The sequence below is a fragment of the Pteronotus mesoamericanus genome, unplaced genomic scaffold (genome assembly GCF_021234165.1).
Source record: "Pteronotus mesoamericanus isolate MK-2021 breed Mesoamerican mustached bat unplaced genomic scaffold, CSHL_Meso_final contig_164, whole genome shotgun sequence".
In the NCBI taxonomy this organism is placed as follows: domain Eukaryota; kingdom Metazoa; phylum Chordata; class Mammalia; order Chiroptera; family Mormoopidae; genus Pteronotus; species Pteronotus mesoamericanus.
In genome coordinates, this window is record NW_026555065.1 from 17,161,701 (window position 1) to 17,178,990 (window position 17,290).

Sequence of the window (17,290 nt, forward strand, 5' to 3'; positions counted from 1 at the left end):
TGTTGGACGCTGTTTGGAAGATGTGAAAACTAAGGTCTGAGAGGTCCCATGACCCCTTTTCCATCATCTAATATACAACGTTGTTGGCATCATCCCACCTCTTTAATTTAAAAAATAGCAAGCAAGCCCCCAGCAATGGTAGCTTTCCTTCTAAATTAGTATAAAACAAAGCCTATAAATTTGGACTCATTTATAAACAAGATATTTCAAGCCTTTTATCGTTTTGCATACGAGAAATTCATAGGTGTGTGTTATTTTTTAAAATAACTCCAGGCAAGTTGTGCTGATACTGAGATCTGCTTCCTGTATGATTCATTGTGGGTTATTAAGTGATTGTCCTTGAGGGTATTACAAACATGAGCTTTTATTTCCTGCCAGTTGATTGTATCTTCCCTCTAGAGAATTATACTTCTAATCTTCAAATGACAGTGTGTTTTTTTTCCTGAGAACTGAGATAACAAAATGCATCTTTAATTATTAAAATCTTACGATTCATCCATCAGCTTACTGTTTTCAATAAAAATCAGTTACCAAGGGGCTTTTTATTTGTTAGTTTTTACAAAGTCAGCAACATATCTTTTTTTTTTTAAACTTTTAAAAAATTTTATTTATTTTTAGGGAGAAGGGAAGAGAGGGAGAAAAAGAGGGACAGAAAAATCAGTGTGTGGTTGCCTTTCACATGCCCCCTACTGGTGAGCTGGCCCATAGCCCAGGCATATGCCCTGACTGGTAGTGGAACCGGTGACCTTTTGGTTCACGGGCTGGCATTCAATCCACTGAGCCACACCAACCAGGGCACTTTTAAGAAAAATTCCTTAGGTTTTATTCACTTATTTATTTTAACGTTATTTCTAGAGAGGAGAAGAGACAGAGGGGAAACATCAATGTGTGGTTGCATTTCGCATGCCTCGTGCTGGGGACCTGTCCTGCAACCCAGGCTTGTGCCCTATGCTGGAACTCGAACCAGTGACCCTTTGGTTCACAGGCTGGTGCTCAGTCCACTGAGCTACCACACCAGCTAGGGCTAAACTCCTTAGGTTTTGATAGGCTTTCTTTTTCAAAAATGATTTTTTTCTTTACCTTGATCAAATAAATTCTTGTATTTTTGCTTTATTATTCCGTAAGTGAACTTGTACTGTACACAAGCAAGCTAATTATCACAAAACTCAAAGGTTTTCTTTAATCGACTTATTTTCTGATGTACATTGTGTCTATTTGGACAACTAGGACATCATGATTCCATACCCTAGTTTATGAAACCTTTGTGATTGCATAACCCCTGGTATTTTACCTTTCAACACAGGAGAGAAATAGAGTACCTAATCATTTTTAAGGAATATATGTCCTAACATGTTTCCTACCTATATTCTCTTTTATTCTTAATGACATGGTCTCCCTTTAATCTTTAATCTTCAGATTCTCTCCTCAAGGGGCAGAGAATGTGGACCCCACAAGTACTAAATTATATAGTGTATATTTGTTTATGTTTACTCCTGAGATACTTTTATTTCCTCTTAACATTAATACTTAAGTCCTTGCCTCAGTAGCATGTCAAATGTACTCTTATCTTTCAACAGTACAATCCATTCATTTTAAATGCAATCATTTTCCCTTTTTTTATAGGATACTACAGACTATGTTGCCTACGTAGCTAAAGATCCAGTTAATCAACGAGGTATGGAAAGCAACTTCTAGATTTTCTTAGGAGCTGATATATACCAACTTTAAAAAGTAACAGTTATTTTCGATATACAGAGTGATGAGGATCACTAGAGTGTGATATTCGGATCTGGAAATATGTGAATTTGAGTTGGAAATAAATAGCAGAGCAAAGTCAAAAAAAATATAGGTGGGATTTAAATCCCAATCACTTGAGAGAGCCATTAACCAAAAGTCTTACCTATTTGTTTAATCGAAAGAAAAGCTGTTTTGGCTTTGATAGAAAGGGCTGAACATCTTCAACGGGCAAATAAATTACAGATAAGACCCAAGCTTGGGAGGTTATTGGCCTGCATTGGCCTCAGTTTGCGTGCGCACGCGTGTGTGTAGCCTATTCACTTACAAGAGCCTGACATGTCACTTTGAGTGTTTGGCTTCTCACCATTTCGATCTCAGTTTGAATGTCTCTTCTTCAGAGAGGCCTTCTTTGGTCGAGATCACCTCCTCTCTCCAGTTTCCATGTCCTGCTATGCTGCATCACAACACTTTATTTTTCTTTTTATTAACACTTCTCCCACATTTTTATTTTATTTACTCACTTATTGAAGTGTTTAATGTCTTTATTTTCTACTAAAGGCTCCATGAAGGCAGGAACTGTTTACCTTTTTCACTATTTTTGCGTCAGGCACTCATCACAATGCTTAGCACGGAGATGGTACCCGATAACTATTTCATTGAGTGAGTGAGTGAGTTGATTGGGTTTCTCATCTCAGGATTTAGCAAGGTGGCCCAAGAAACTCATCTCCTAGCAGCACATTGGGTCAAGAGCCTTAAGTTCCTTGGGTCATTGGACTTCTCTGGACAGACATGGTTATTACTGCTTCTCATTCCTAACTCTGGATCATTCAGACTCCTCTTGGGATGAATGTTAGGACACTTCTCCTCCTTAACTAGAATCTATTGGGCAACATCCTCTGCCATCTCTGGGATCATGTTTGCCCCAAGACATCTATTAAGTTTATATGGAGTGGAATTTGAAAATTCAAAGAGCTGTAAAGCGCAAAGGTTGAAATGTATATGTCATGCCTGCGGGGGAGAAAATGAATAGAATGGAGTAGAATGCAGATTGCATATGGAGAAAAAAACTCTAAAAGGCATCTAGAGGGCACATAACCCTACAGCCAAATGGGTGGAGAATGCTGTTTACAAAGCAGGAGGCAGTAGATGGATTCAGAGAGAAATCCTAAGGCTGGGAGATCCAATAACAGGAAGCTGTTTTGATTGTCAGAAATGAAATTATGAGGACCAGCTGCTGGCACAGAACCAGGCACATAGTAGGTGCCCAGTACATACTTGCCAAAAGATCATGGTTCTGATAAGGTGGAGAGGAAGGAACACGTGGTGAATGCTATGCAAAACTTCTTTGAAATTGACTTACTCTTAAGAACAGGTAATGGTCAAAGAGTGGGTAGAGAGACAGGAACTAGTGAAGGGGAAATGGGGGTGTAGGACCGGAACACAACAAAGGATACCAGAAAAGAGCAACCCCTTTTAAATAAGCCTGAGCTTCCCTAAAGAATAACTGCATACTATTTTTAGTAAGGCTTCTGAACAACAAAGTCTTTTATCTTATCCCAAAAAGGACAGGGTGGAAAGAAGAACAAATCAGGAAATCAAGATGTTTGGTAACTATGCCATCAGTCACCGAATATCGCTTGGCATGTCATTGCCCTTCAGTAAATGGTGGTGAGAAGTTCAAAGTTAATGCCGGTTGCTGAGGGTAATGGCCAAAGAGGATCTACATGCTTGCAAATATCCTCTTTGCTTAAGTGAAACATGAGAAGCAGAGAAAATGTTGTAGCTCATTTGCTTTGAAAGATCCTGTGTTGGTGTTTGAGTAATTCATCAGAGCTAAGCTGCTTAAGTAGGATCCTCAGGGATCCGGGCACGGGGATTCTGAGAAGACATTTATGGAAACTGTTGACTGAGTCCATGGATGGGATTTGAGAGACAGAAACAGTTCAAATAAGTTTCAGGGGTTTTTTTTCCTTTAGTCTCAGACTGACTAGAAAATAAGAAAGATGCTGGAGCCAGAAAGACTGGGTAGGAATCCCAATTCTTCCATCATCTCACCATATGACTTTTGTCAAGTTGTTTCACATCCCTGAACCCCAGTCTCTTTAAGTGGGAATGACAACAGCTACTCGCTGGTGGCATTGGGAGGAGTAACAACTGAGATAACATGCACAAAGCATCAGTTTTTTCCCTTGCTCATCTCATCTTTCTTCTTTAGGGGAACAGATCTGTCTAGTAGATAAATGACATACAAACATAGCATAATTTTCTTGGATTAAAAAGTTAGTACCTCTCTATCACTTATTGCTCATTTTCTTGTCCCCTCGTCCTTTCTCTTGGTTATTGAAACTTCTGTGCATAACCACTCTATTCTCAACCCACCCCTGCTTGCACACCCCTCTAGGGTTAAATCCTTTCCCCTTGTCTGAATCTCTGAGCTCGAATTTCTGCACAGAGGTACTGACACAGCTTTCAAGTTTACAAACAATTATTAATTACGTACCAGTATACAAGAAACTGAGCTAATCCCTGTGGAAGAACAGCAATTCCTAGTGGCCTCCAGGGGCTCATCATTTAGTGACAGAGAGAAACATAACCTGTATGATGTGCACAGAGCACTGGGAGCCTAGAGAACAGTGCCTGGAACACAGCAGGTGCTATCAGGGTTTGTGGGAGAAATTAATAAAGGCACAGGTCACAGGGCCATGTAGCGAGAACTTTGGGTTATATGTGTAGCATGGGTGCCTATGTTGTGTATGTTCACATGTGCATGTGTGTGTGTAAAGGTAGGGTTACGGAGACGGGAAGGGATAGAAGCAGAGGATCTGTGGCTGACCAGATAGGCCAGAAACAGATTGTGAAGGGTTTTGAATGCTAGTCAAATGGTCATTCGGAACCACTGCAGATCTGAGCTTTAGGAAAATTACTCGCTGTTGTCATTCCATTGCAATTGTAAAATAATAATTTTTCTGACATTTGTATCTGTAAAAGTGACATTGGGCAGAAAAGCAAGTCTGGAATTGTAGAGTCCAATTCAGAGGGCATCTCATTAGTTCTAAACTGCCTTGGGGGAGGAAGGGACCGTTTGGACAAACTTGTAAACTACTGGTACTTGGGCACTGTTTAGATATGAGGGTTGATGAAGAAAGGGAAAGCAGACAGCCCTGAGGATTGAATGAGATCCTGTATGCAGTGCAAATATCTCAGTGCCAGGCTTATAGTAAGCATACAGTGAATGGTAGCTATTATCTTGTGTGATTTGGAACAGGGATTTTTACAGATAGGAAAAAGACAAAAACCCAATAGAAAAATAGCCTCCCCCCTCCCCGAAAAGAAATAGCTACCATTTACTGCATGCTCTCATATACCAAGAGTATTTTGTCTGCATTATTTCATTTCATCTTCACACAGCAATCTTAGAGGGTAGGTATTAATAGTATTCCCTTTTATAAATGCAAATACTGCAGTTGAGGACAACGAGATGACTTTCCTAAGCTCATCCAGCCAATAAGCACCTGGGCCAAATCCAAACCCTGAACACACATTTACAAAAGAACATTCCAAGGCACTGAGAAACATTTAAATTTTTTAAAAAGTTTAACCTTACCAGCAATCAAAGAAACATAAATTATAATTAGATATCATATTTCATCATCAAGTTTCAATCATTGACAAAAGGTAAAATGTGGTTTAGAGTAGCAGGTACTCCTGAACACTTCTCTTAGAAATACACCCCAAATATTTTGGAGAGCAACTTGAATCAAAACTTAAAAAAAGAAATAAATACTTTTGAACTAACAATTTCACTTTTGAGGAAATAATTAGGGCATGCTCAAAGACTAAGCAGTAAAGATCATTGTCATATATTATGTAATGGAAAAATAAAATTAATTCAATATTCCTGAATAGCAAGTATTTAAATGAACCCACAGACTGTACTAATACTACACATAAATTAAAGCTAGTGTTCTAGAAGAATAAATAATGACATGGGGAAAATATTTGTAGTATTATTAAATGCAGAAAGCAGATTATGAGACAATGTACATAGTATGGCCCCAGGTAATTTTTTGGAAGTAGATGTGCATGGAAAAAAGACTGAAAAGGCACGTGCCAAAAAGTTGTAGCTATCTGTGGATTGTGAGACTTGTGTAATTTTAATTTCTGCTTGGGGTCTTTTTATCTAAAACCCCTACAATGAATAATTGTCATTTCTAAAAGGAAAAGTGTTCTAAATTCTTGAATAAGTACAAAAAATAATGAAAACAGAAAGCCAACGTTATAAAAATTACTCTGGTGAGTGTGGTTCATTCAGGGGGAAATATTGAGCCGGCAGGAGAAGTCTGGGGGTGAGAGGGTGATGGTAGGCGGAGGCTGGGGGTGGGGTGGAGAAAGAGCATATTAAATTGAGTCTTCTGTGTGTGGGGGGGCAGGGATTGGAGAAACTGCAACTTCTTAGCCCTGAGGGTGAGTGAGATCACCAAAGGAGGAGCCCAGAGAGGAGAGGGCTGAGGGCTTCGGGTTGTAGGAGAAGTCTGAGGAGACTATGGGAGACGAGGAGTAGTCGGGGAGGGGAGAAGAGCAGGAGGTGAGTGGAGCATCCAAGGAGGAGGAAGAGCAGGTTTCTCAGGGAGAAGACACTCTGGAATGTCTCATACTAAACAGGAGTTAAGGGAAATGAAGGTGGAAAATGTCATTCAGTCGAGCAGTTAACAGGCCACGGGTCACCTTGGGAAGCGGGCTGTCCGTGGGCTGGTAGCGGCGGGAGCCAGGCCTCAGGGATGAGGAGGCGTGGCTGACAGGAAGTGAAGACAGGCAGGGGAGGCCAGCTAATAATCCTGAATGTTCCCACTGTCTCTTGCTTGTTTGATTCACTTTTAGCCTTCGTGCATTCAAGTCAGGGCAGTTGTCACTTTTTTCCCTTTTGGCTAGGACCCTTTAGTGAGCTCCTCACTGTATGAAAGGCCTTTTCTATAGAAAAGGTAAATTCCAGTAAGAATGTTTTGAGTTTTCTTAGTGACTAATACAGCCTGCCCCTGTTCCTGCCGTAAATGAGGAAGTCTCTTCACCTCTTACTCCAAATGTGCAGCAGTCCAGGAAGGCCTAAATATTTTCTCTGAGTCTAATCTGTTAAGAGGACCTGATTTACCTGGACTACCTAGATGTACGAAGGCCATCGTTCTGAGTCTGAAGAAAGTTATAAAAGACTGTTAAACCAATTTAAATTAATTCATTTATTTAGATTTATGTTTGTGCTTATAAAATACACGCACTAGTGTGCCTGTTACATTAGATAAGTACTGGCTTGCTGCTTCAGGCAGGTTTCTCTCTCAGGGGTGGTGGACTCCATGCTTCGATCCCACAGCACCATCTGGTGGTTAATCTCAGGGACTGCGCTTTTGAACTTCTTACTTTCTGTTAACTGCCAAAACCTCCCCAGAAACAAAACCAAAAAAACTTGTCTATTAAAAAAACAAATATAACAGTAAAGAAGAACCCGTTATTCTCTAAGAATAGTCTCAGCCTCTTTTTCAAGACTTTTATTAAGAAACCAAGTGTAAAAGACAGAAGCATTTGAATCTAAGATTCTCTTACATTTGAATTTAAGATTCTCTTAAATCCTACTTAATATACATGGTACCTGATACCCAGGGGTATAAATGTGGGTCTATTTGGGTACAGATGGAATGAAAAGAACCCAGATGAGCTTCTGATTCTAGACACTGAGATCAGAGCTCAGGCCTCCTTTCAAAGTTATTGTATCACTGGAAAGTCACATTCTTTTTGGACCTGGGATTTTTTATATACTTGTCTGTCTTTCCGTTAGCTAAAGATTGGACAATTCTTGGCCAAACTGGCTGCTTATCTGAGGTTTTGGAGATGTGTTAAGAAAATGGACTTACTTGTATGTGATTTAAAGCTCGTCCCCATTCTGGCCCATGACCCACTTAAAAAAGAACCGAGACCATTTCGCAGAGTGGCACGTGAGTGGCAGTAATAGCACTGTCAAACTGCGCGTGTCCTCTGAAGCTGACGAGGCTGCACAGAGTCTCTGTCTGCACAGGGCCAGACTTTTTTTTTGTCCAGTGTTGTTTCTTTCATGGGGACAGGCACCATTTTTTTTTTTAATCTTCTCAAAGAAGTAATATGACAAGTAGCAAGGTTATCCAAAATAAAGCAGAATTTTATGTTGGTAGCATTATCCCAGGAACAGAACCTAAACCTCAAAGTATCAGAAACATTGAGAGAAATAAACCATATTAGAAGTATAGGAGAAGTGGTAGAGAACGGTTGTGGGTTTAGTTGATTCATTCATTCCTGCCTGCCCAGTGTGCCTTGCCCTGTTCCTCTGAGGGTTTAAGGTACTGCAACAGAGGAAAGGTAAGATTTCTATAAAACAACAAGGGACTTCAAAGATCATCCGGTGCCCTGTCTTGGCAGGTGAGGACCTTGCTGTAGAGCAACTTATTTGGGGTTACACAGATTGTGGTATAATGGGAACATGCACTTGGATCTGAATCTTTTCACAGAGTTGTTTTAAACATCCTTGTTCTCTCATCCCTCTCCTGGGAGGCACACTTTGTCTCCCCTCCTCCCTCCTTCCAGCCCTACCTCCCTCCTATCCTTCCACCCATCCAATCATTCATGTTTGAATTTTCTGCCTCTCTCATTGTCTTCCCCGTGTTTATTTCTAGACATCCCCTTGGTCCTAAGAAAAAATAAAATTACAAAAATGTTTATGTCCATTTCAATATACTATCTGGTCTTTTATTCATTTTTAATAGGACCAGGAATTCATGAAATGAAAAACCAAAAAAAAATTCAAGTGAATTACGTTTTTGTTTTTTTTTTAAATCACTATGTAACACAGCTTTTTTTTTCTTGGCTCAACTAGAGGCTACATCTCCAAGGGCACTTTGTACAGTTAAGGATATGAGGCCTGACCAGGAGGGAGGAGACCATTTCCACAAACGACCCATGCAGTCATTTCTACCACTCAATGCTGTAAGAACATGCCCCCCAATGGGGGCTCACTGTAGGTCTTGTTTTAATACAGTTGAAGACAGTTTCTCACAGTAGAATTATTGATGTGATTCAGGAAAATCAGTATTTATTCAAATCATATCAATCATATTTTTTTTTCAAAACATAATTTTAAAACACCTGTGCATTGGTCACTATGTGAAGCTACTGTAGAGAAAAAGAAGGAGCCATTTAAAATATCAGTGTAAAGATGAAACATCTCCTTTGGTAGAAAGGATATAAATTTATAGGTATTCCCAATTGGGTTTTCAAAACTGTAATTAGCTCCTATTCTACTTTAGGATCCAAGTTGCTTCTTTAAAGAGACAACTTTATAAGAAATGATGAATAACTGTGGGAGTTTGACTCCTTAGCATTGTTTGATTTAGTAATAGCACCCTGCCCCCCATCCCTTCCAAAAGTGTTCAAAGACATAAATCCTTTAAATAAACATTAAGCTAATCTGAAATGGCAATTATCTGATTTTAAAAAAGACTTTATTTACTTATTTTTGGAGAGAAGGGAACGGAGGGGAAAAGAGAGGGAAGAGAGACATCTATCAGTTGCCTCTCGCACACCCCCAGCTGGGGACCTGGCCCACAACCCAGGCATGTGCCCTGACCGGGAATCAAACCAGCAGCCCTTTGATTTGCAGGGTGTTGCCTAACCCACTGAACCACACCAGTTAGGACATTATGTGATATTTATCGATAAGATTATCAACATAAGACTACCATAACCTGCTAGTATAGGCTCTGCAAGTTCTCTCAGATATGAATGAATCAGCTCTCACTTTGAATAAATACAAAATTCTTTCTGAGACAATGCACAGCATAAAATTAGTCTTCCAAATCAAAACAGTTAAATCATTCCATAAAGTCAGGTATCAGTAATGTGTCCCAGTGTTAGTTTTATGGTCCCCAAGACCCACGATGCTTCCCCAGTATCTAATCTGATTTCCTATGCACTCAATTTTCTATTCTTAGAGAATAGCTGACAGTTTTTACAACATTCTTGTACATATTTAACCATTATCAAGCTCTTCCTCATCCCTCGATTGGTCAGGCTATACAAACCTACACATATATTTTTAAAATTTCTCATGAGACATTGCTTCTACCTCGAAGTCATCCTTAGGACTAAGTCATTGTTATGAAACCTCAGATTCAATTGAATCTTCATATTGCAAGGCCCTAAGCATGACACCAGACTCCCATACTCTAATCAAGGCAAGAATGATATTCCTTATGTTGGGGGGATTATTTTATAGTTCCTGAACACAAGCTCCCATTTTTTATATATAGCAGCAGATTTGTTAGTTAGTGATATTTTGTCAGCTGCCCCCTTCACAATTTATTTCTCTAATTTGCCTGTGAAAACTAGCTCTTCCCAGTAAGTGCTTCTCAGAGAAAATGTCTAATAAAAATTGTAATATCTTCTAGTAGTGTCAGCATCACAAAGTCTTGATTTGGATGCTTATTGGAGGTAGTTGTTTCGGAGGGTTTCAAAGACGGGATTAGCATGCCATCCCCGCCAGCAATGAGGGCAAAGGGATGGCTAGAGGAGGGGGTATTCTAAAGCCTCTGTCTTCTCTAGTAGTTTATATACCTTTTGGCGCTAGAGGGGTTGGTAGGTTTGGAAAGTCACCTTTATTTCAATCTTCTGTAGCATACCATGCAAAGGCCAGACTGAAAACCTAATCTTCCCTGCGGACTGCTGCCCTGAACATTTCTTGTACTGAATTTGAGGGCTAACATGAAACTTGAGTATTAGTCAAAAGGCGTCCTACTTTTATAAAAATATGGGCCCCAGAAACTGCAGTGAGACCAAAATTTGTGTTTTGGGATATTTAGATATAAAATCTGAGTGTGTCTTTGATGCATGTGAAATATGAGGTATTATTATGCCATTTTAGAGCCGAAAAGAGCTTGTAAACCTGCACCCTTTTATTCAAATACAAGTTCATGCTCTGGAAGTATTTTGATTTTATATAATCTTCTCTTACCAAAACTTTGTTATAATTTTTTTTGTATGTCCTTTTGCAGCCTGCCACATATTGGAATGCCGCAACGGAATGGCCCAAGATGTCATAAGTACCATTGGGCAGGCTTTTGAACTCCGGTTTAAACAGTATTTGAAAAATCCTTCTTTGAGTACTTCTTGTGAAAGGTCAGCCAAGAGTTCTATAATTACTTCACTTACTATATTTTGTTTAATTTTAAAATTATTATAGCATTTTAAAATAGATTAGTGAAATTAGTATTTTTTTCTTGTAAATAGGCACTGTTTCAGTACAAACTAATAGTAACATTTTGTGTTTTGTTCTATTCATATTTGTCTACATATTTCCTCTTGCTCTGTAACAAAATTAAAGGAGACACTAAAAGTGAGAAGGGTTCAGCCATGTTTCTCTGATGTTCTAGAGAGCTATAAATTGCTTGAACAGCATCATAAATAAACATCAACAAACTTCTCAGATTTGTTTCAACCCCAAATTCATAGAATATCAGTAAAAAAAAAAAAAGAGCAAAATAATGAGTCTATTGCAGGAATTCCTGTTAGTTTGTTGGTTTGCAATGTAAATAGATCAGCTCTAGCTAAACTGTGGCAGGGATGAAACACAGCATGGCCCAAGGATTCAGTTGTTAAGGCACAGAAGGGTAGCAACAAAAGGGAACGCTTTCAGGCCCATGGAATGCAGTAAGGCCCCTGGCTTGCAGATTTCTTGCCTAAGAAGTGAAATTCTTTGGCACTTTTAAATACATTTTGCCCAATAACTTGTCACTTTATGTGTCAACAAACACTGGGTTTGGAGATGCCCTTTTTGAGGTGGTTCAGCATAGCCAAGGAGAGGGGGTTACCAGAAGGCCTGGATGTTGACTCGTTCCCAGGATAGCACTTACATCTTAGTGTTGTCATTCTGTTGACATGTAATGAACCCAACAAAACTGTGTGTTGTCAGTGGAATCAGTTTAGTCCAAAAGGACTTGATTTGTTCCTTTTCATAAGAAACTTTTACTAATTCCATTTTGGAAGAAAAGTACATTTATTTATTTTTTGCCCTGTTTCAATTTTAAAAGCAATGCATGTTTACATAAATCTATCCTCCTGCCACATATGGTTCTAATATTTCTTTATGAATCCCATATACTCCTCTAGATCTGTGCAGACAAGATAGCTGGCCATAGCTTTTTAATTTTTTTCATTTTGGTTTAATAAACTGGGCCAGGTCATCTGCCCCCGTCTGCATTTTCTGTGAGCAAAGCATTTATGAAATGGTACAAAGTATGCTGGAGATACCCAGGAAAGCTTAGTATTTTTATATCCTATTGACAAAATAAAAATTCCTTATATTCAAGGAGTTCATATACATGTGCATATATTTTTTTAATTACTGGAGGAGAGAAAGACACAAAAGCATCACCCTTAGCATTTTGGTTGGCTTACCCCACTTTAATTGTCTACAGAAATCTAAACAACTCAGCCATCTGGTTGCTTCCATCCAGATGTTGGACATTACTTACGCACATCTGTAAACTTACAACATGAATGTAAAGTTTTTCAGAATGATTTGCATGGTTCTGATCCCTCTGCATCCCCTACAGCATTTGAATTCCCGCCCAGCCTCTTGGGGATTCTTTTTTCCCTTACAGTGAGGAGGTGCATATTGATGACCATGCGGAGGAGAGAGAAGATCATGAGTATTACAATGAAATACCAGGAAAGCAGCCACCTGTGGGTGGTGTTTCAGACGTGCGGATCAAAGTTCAAGCCACAGAACAAATGGCTTACTGCCCAATACGGTGTGAAAAATTGTGCTATTTGGTAAGTGACATTTTATCATTATTGGAACTAGAAATGTGATTCTGTCCTTATCACTAGAGCTTAATTTGAGGGTTTCCAAATGCTAGATTAGAGAAAGTATCATCTTCCTTATCAAAGAGCCAGAGAGTGAATCATTGAGGATGCCTGGAGTAGATCATTTTGACTCCTGATTCCCCAGCCTCAGCCCCAGCAGCTGACCTCCCATCTTGGTTAACTGGGAACCGTAGAGCAGTCCGACATGTTATCCTCAACTTCACGCTTTCTCATCTCCAAGCCTTCCTGTGTTCTCTTTGCTTCTCTTCCTTAGTTACTGTCTCCACAATGAATCTTTCCCCTGAGCTCTTAATCCCTTCCCCTCCTACCAATTCTGTGCCCTTGTTCTGTTTATCAACTTCCGTCTTAATCCTGATTCTCTCTCTGTCTACCAGTTCTTTCCCTTCTGTCTGCAAATACACTTGGGCTCCTCCAACCCAACTAATAATGTCCCACCTCTTCATGTATCTTCACTCACAACTGTCTAAGAAAAAAAACTGGCTTTATCTCTGCGTTCAAATCTATACTATGCTTTTAAGATCTGAACTCGACAACTCGATAGGAATTACTTTTACAGTGGTCACCAATGGTTTAATCGCTAGATCTATTTCCTCTTTCAATATTCTGAACTTGTCTCCAGCATTCGATACCTGTTGGCTACTTCTATTTTTAGGCCTCTTCTGTTAGCCTCTAAAACATTTTCATTGTGTGATACTGATCTTCCATCTCTAGTTGCTCTTTTTCTTTTTTTTTGTCATGTTTTCCAAATTTTATTATGAAAATTTTCAAACATACAAAAAATTTGAAAGAGTTATACAATGAATACTCATATACTTACCATCCAGATTCTACAATTAACATTTTACTATTTTTGCTATGTCATCCTATGTAGCCATCTATCATCCATCAGTCCATCTTATTTTTGATGTGTTCCAAAGTACGGTGCATCGTTTCTTTTTATATCTAGTATTCTTGCATCCCCTCCCCTGGGAATCCGAGCCCGTGCTTTGCCAACCAGAAAGCACACTCCAGTGCACTGCCCTTGGCCCCGACTTCTCCTGAGGCCTGACACCTGTGTGCATACTCCTCAAGCTTCTCTCTCTGCAGCTATTGCCTCTCTCTCCAGCTCTCATGCCACAAACATTACATTGCTTGTTTATATCAGGATTGAACCCAGAATCCAGAATATATCAGGATTGAACCCAGAATTGACTCCAAACTAAATTTCTCTCCTGATTTACTCATGTTAAATAATGGCATTACCACTCTTTCAATACTCTGCAGTCTTTTGCGTTTCTCACACTTTGAGGTCCACATCAACACAGTCGTCCAGACCTAGGATTCTGCCATGAAAAGGCCTTTGGAATATATCCAGCCTTTTGCATTCCTATTGCATCTTTCTAAGTTCTGGTCCTCACTTGCCCAGATGATTCTGAAAGCTCCTTCCTTGTCTCTAATTTCACTCCCCAAAATGGTCCTGAACAAAACTGCTAGATTAATCATTCTAAAGCAAAAACACTCCTTCTCAAAGGTATCAGTGGACCCCATTCCGTTAGTGAAGAGAGCATGAGATGTTTAAGTATGAAAGGTGAGCCTGGCACAGATCTCAGCAGAGTAGAGCTCAAATTTGCCACTTCACAGTTAGATAGAGGTTTGCCAAATGGCCAGTGTTTATACAAGTGTCCTGGAAGCCACACTTTCTTGCTGAGGCTTGGATTGAGTCCTGGAATGTGACCTCCCAAGCAGAAGCAATATCCCTCTGGGTATGAGCCTCACAGTGGCAGCCTTGACAGCCCTCAACCCAGTCTCCACAGCTCCAAAACAATGCGCTGTTGAAAGGAGTCTACACTCCCCACCCCACACCTCAGTTTCCTTTTTTGACCCATTAGACACTTCCTGTATCAGAAAGTGAAGTCTGCTGTATTCTGCTGGGAGTATTATTAGAGCTTTGTTTGTTTTTTTGGAAGTTTAGGAACATATGCTATGTTTGTAAATGTTTCATGATTTGTTGTTCACACAGCCTGGAAACTCCAAGTGCAGCAGTGTGTATGAGAACTGTTTGGAGCAAAGCAGGGCAACAGGTAGGTACAGCTGCTCCTCCCCATCTGCCACTCGCCTTACTTCTTCTTCTTCTTTTTTTTTTGAAATCACCACCCAAGGATATTTTTTTTCTTTTCTGTTGCTGAGAGAGAGAGAGAGAGAAAGAGAGAGAGAGAGGAGAGAGAGAGAGAGAGAAAAGTGAAAGACAAACATCGATTCGTTGCCTTCTTGTACATGCCCTGACCAAGATCGAACCCGAAACCTGGATTTGTGCCCTGATGGGGAATCCAACCTATGACCCTTCACTCTGCAGGATTGCACTCCAACCAACTGAGCTACACTAGCCAGGACATCTCTCTACTCCCTTTAAGTCATGTAGTGATGTGTGGACCTTGCTTTTAAACACTTCATGGGAAAGGCAGGTGTATGTAACTAAACACGTACTACTTCAGCTGCAGGCATCCCATATGCCAAGAGACTTTGAATGCCACATGTGTGTCACTTGGAAGGCTTGTTTCTCCTTCTACCATCTGTCCTTCTGCCTAATGGGGTCTTTCGCTGCCTTGACATCATGAAAGCTCTCACTGAAAAGGGTGCTTTCTTTGCTCAAAACACCAGGGACTCACTTCAAAGATCAGACAGTAGGCTAATGTGAAAATTAATGCTTGTCAAATTGATTAGGATTAATAGAAAACCTTTATCTCTGCTTGGCAAAGGGAACAAAAAGAAACCGGATATATGAGAGTTCCAATTATGGTCCTGCCCCCGTGCCTCAGGCCTGCTTTTGCACAACACCCAGTGTAGGGCATCGCCTATCAGATTGGAAGTATATTTTCATAAAAACAAGGCACACTGACAGGTAGCCACTACATTCTTATAAATCGTCGAAAGTACTTATTTAATTGGGAAGAAAAGCTTTGCAGCTTTAAAGCAGGAGATAACTGGACTGTAAATAATGCAGAGGAGGATAGAGTTGGATAACCACACTTAGGGACAACAACTAAACCAGCAGGAACTGGCCATGTAGAAGGTAGTCACTTCCAAGGATGCTTTTGTATTTCTTAAGGAACTACGCCAATGTAATATATTAATTTTATCATTTTTATACAGTAGGGGAACATGAGGGTTTATCGTTTTTTTGGTACAGCTGTAATTACCATTTTCATCCAACCTGCAAAAATAATAAGAGTAGTGAGCTAATGAAGTATTTAAAATTATTCAAAAACATGGCTTCTTTTGGTAGAGATTAAAATTTCATGCCATTCTTTAAAGTTGTTTAAAATTTTAAACTAATTCTTAATAATACGACTAAAACAAATTAAATTAATGGTAAATGTAAATGTCTTTCTAAAACTGTGCTCCCTAGGATGCCTAATTCCTCCCTCCCTCCCTCCTTTTCCTTATTCTGGAATCCCTGACCCAAGGACCTAACAGTCAGGAGCACAGCACATGCACCCTGTTGTACTGTAACCATTTTCTACCTGTGCTGAAGCTCTCTTGGAGTTATCTCTGTGCTCTGCTTTCATCTCATTTTATATTCTTCATTTATTTAATTGTTCACTCAATGACGACTTATTGTCCTATGGGTCAAGCACTGAGCTACAGCATTGTTTTTTAAAAAGCAGAGTCCTGGCTTCCCGTGGGAACTAGATGGCTAGGATGCCATCTCCCTGGACCTCAGTCATTGAGACCGTGATGGGTAGAAAGACTCAGCCCCGCTCCAGGGGCCACGACAAGTGTGCGTTTCCTCCCGTTGTGGCAGGAAGGACTTCCCTACCTCAGCGCCCACAGAGACCCAGGAATCAGGCGTTTCTGTCGTGGGGCCTGCCTCTGACTACTTGGGCATGTGTTTAAAAAGTGATCTGAAATTCTTGGCCAATGAGCAAATTAATAGCAATTGCTAGAATAGCAAATAGATATTTTTATGGCTTTTCCCAGAGATACATATATAAGCATTTGAGAGACACCTATACAAATATTTTCAATAAGGTTTGGCTTTTTCCTCCCAAGACATTTCCTCCTAAACTTGAATTCCAGTGTATTATAAATACTGTTAAAGGCTTCTGGTTGTTGCAGGAGTTAATTGTATTTACTGCCAGATGTGTAAAATATTCCTATCCTCAATAACACATTCCCTTATGGAAAAAATAATTAGCAAGATAAAATAGTGTTTCCCAGCCTTCAAGTTAAAATGGAAATGTTGATATTTTTAATCAAAAAGATGTTAAATTCCTACCAACCCTAAGGGCTTGCACTTAAAAATGTTGGTACTTATAATATATACACTGTGCATGCATTTATATTATGCCGCAAATCTTCAGTTAGGCTGGTTGGATTGGTTCTCAGAGTAATACTTGGCACAAAAAACTTGTGGAATGCCTAATGGCTGGCATGTGTGGTTAAGCCTCATCACCCACACGCTTCATCCTAGAAAGATTTTAAATTTGGGTACAGGGTGAGATATCTCTTTTTTATTTTTTAAATTTAAGACAAGATTGTTGACTTAAATATAATGGCACATTTGAAAAAAAAGTACGGTAGTTTCCAAGACAGGCTGGGAATAGACATTGGCGCTTTTGTGCAACCCCATGGGATGGCAGACTTGCTGTGGTCAGCTCATGTCAATGCCCTGCCA

The 17,290-nt window shown here is 39.7% G+C and overlaps 1 protein-coding gene across 1 annotated transcript in view; it reads left to right on the forward strand.

The window, feature by feature from the left end:
• Window positions 1–17,290, forward strand: part of SHC4 (SHC adaptor protein 4) — a 109,501-nt gene that overhangs the window by 66,094 nt on the left and 26,117 nt on the right. Inside the window, exons 6-9 of the mRNA XM_054565455.1 lie at window positions 1,624–1,675; window positions 10,803–10,926; window positions 12,411–12,582; window positions 14,636–14,696. Coding sequence (XP_054421430.1) covers window positions 1,624–1,675; window positions 10,803–10,926; window positions 12,411–12,582; window positions 14,636–14,696 — 409 coding nt within the window. The remainder of the gene's footprint in view (window positions 1–1,623; window positions 1,676–10,802; window positions 10,927–12,410; window positions 12,583–14,635; window positions 14,697–17,290) is intronic.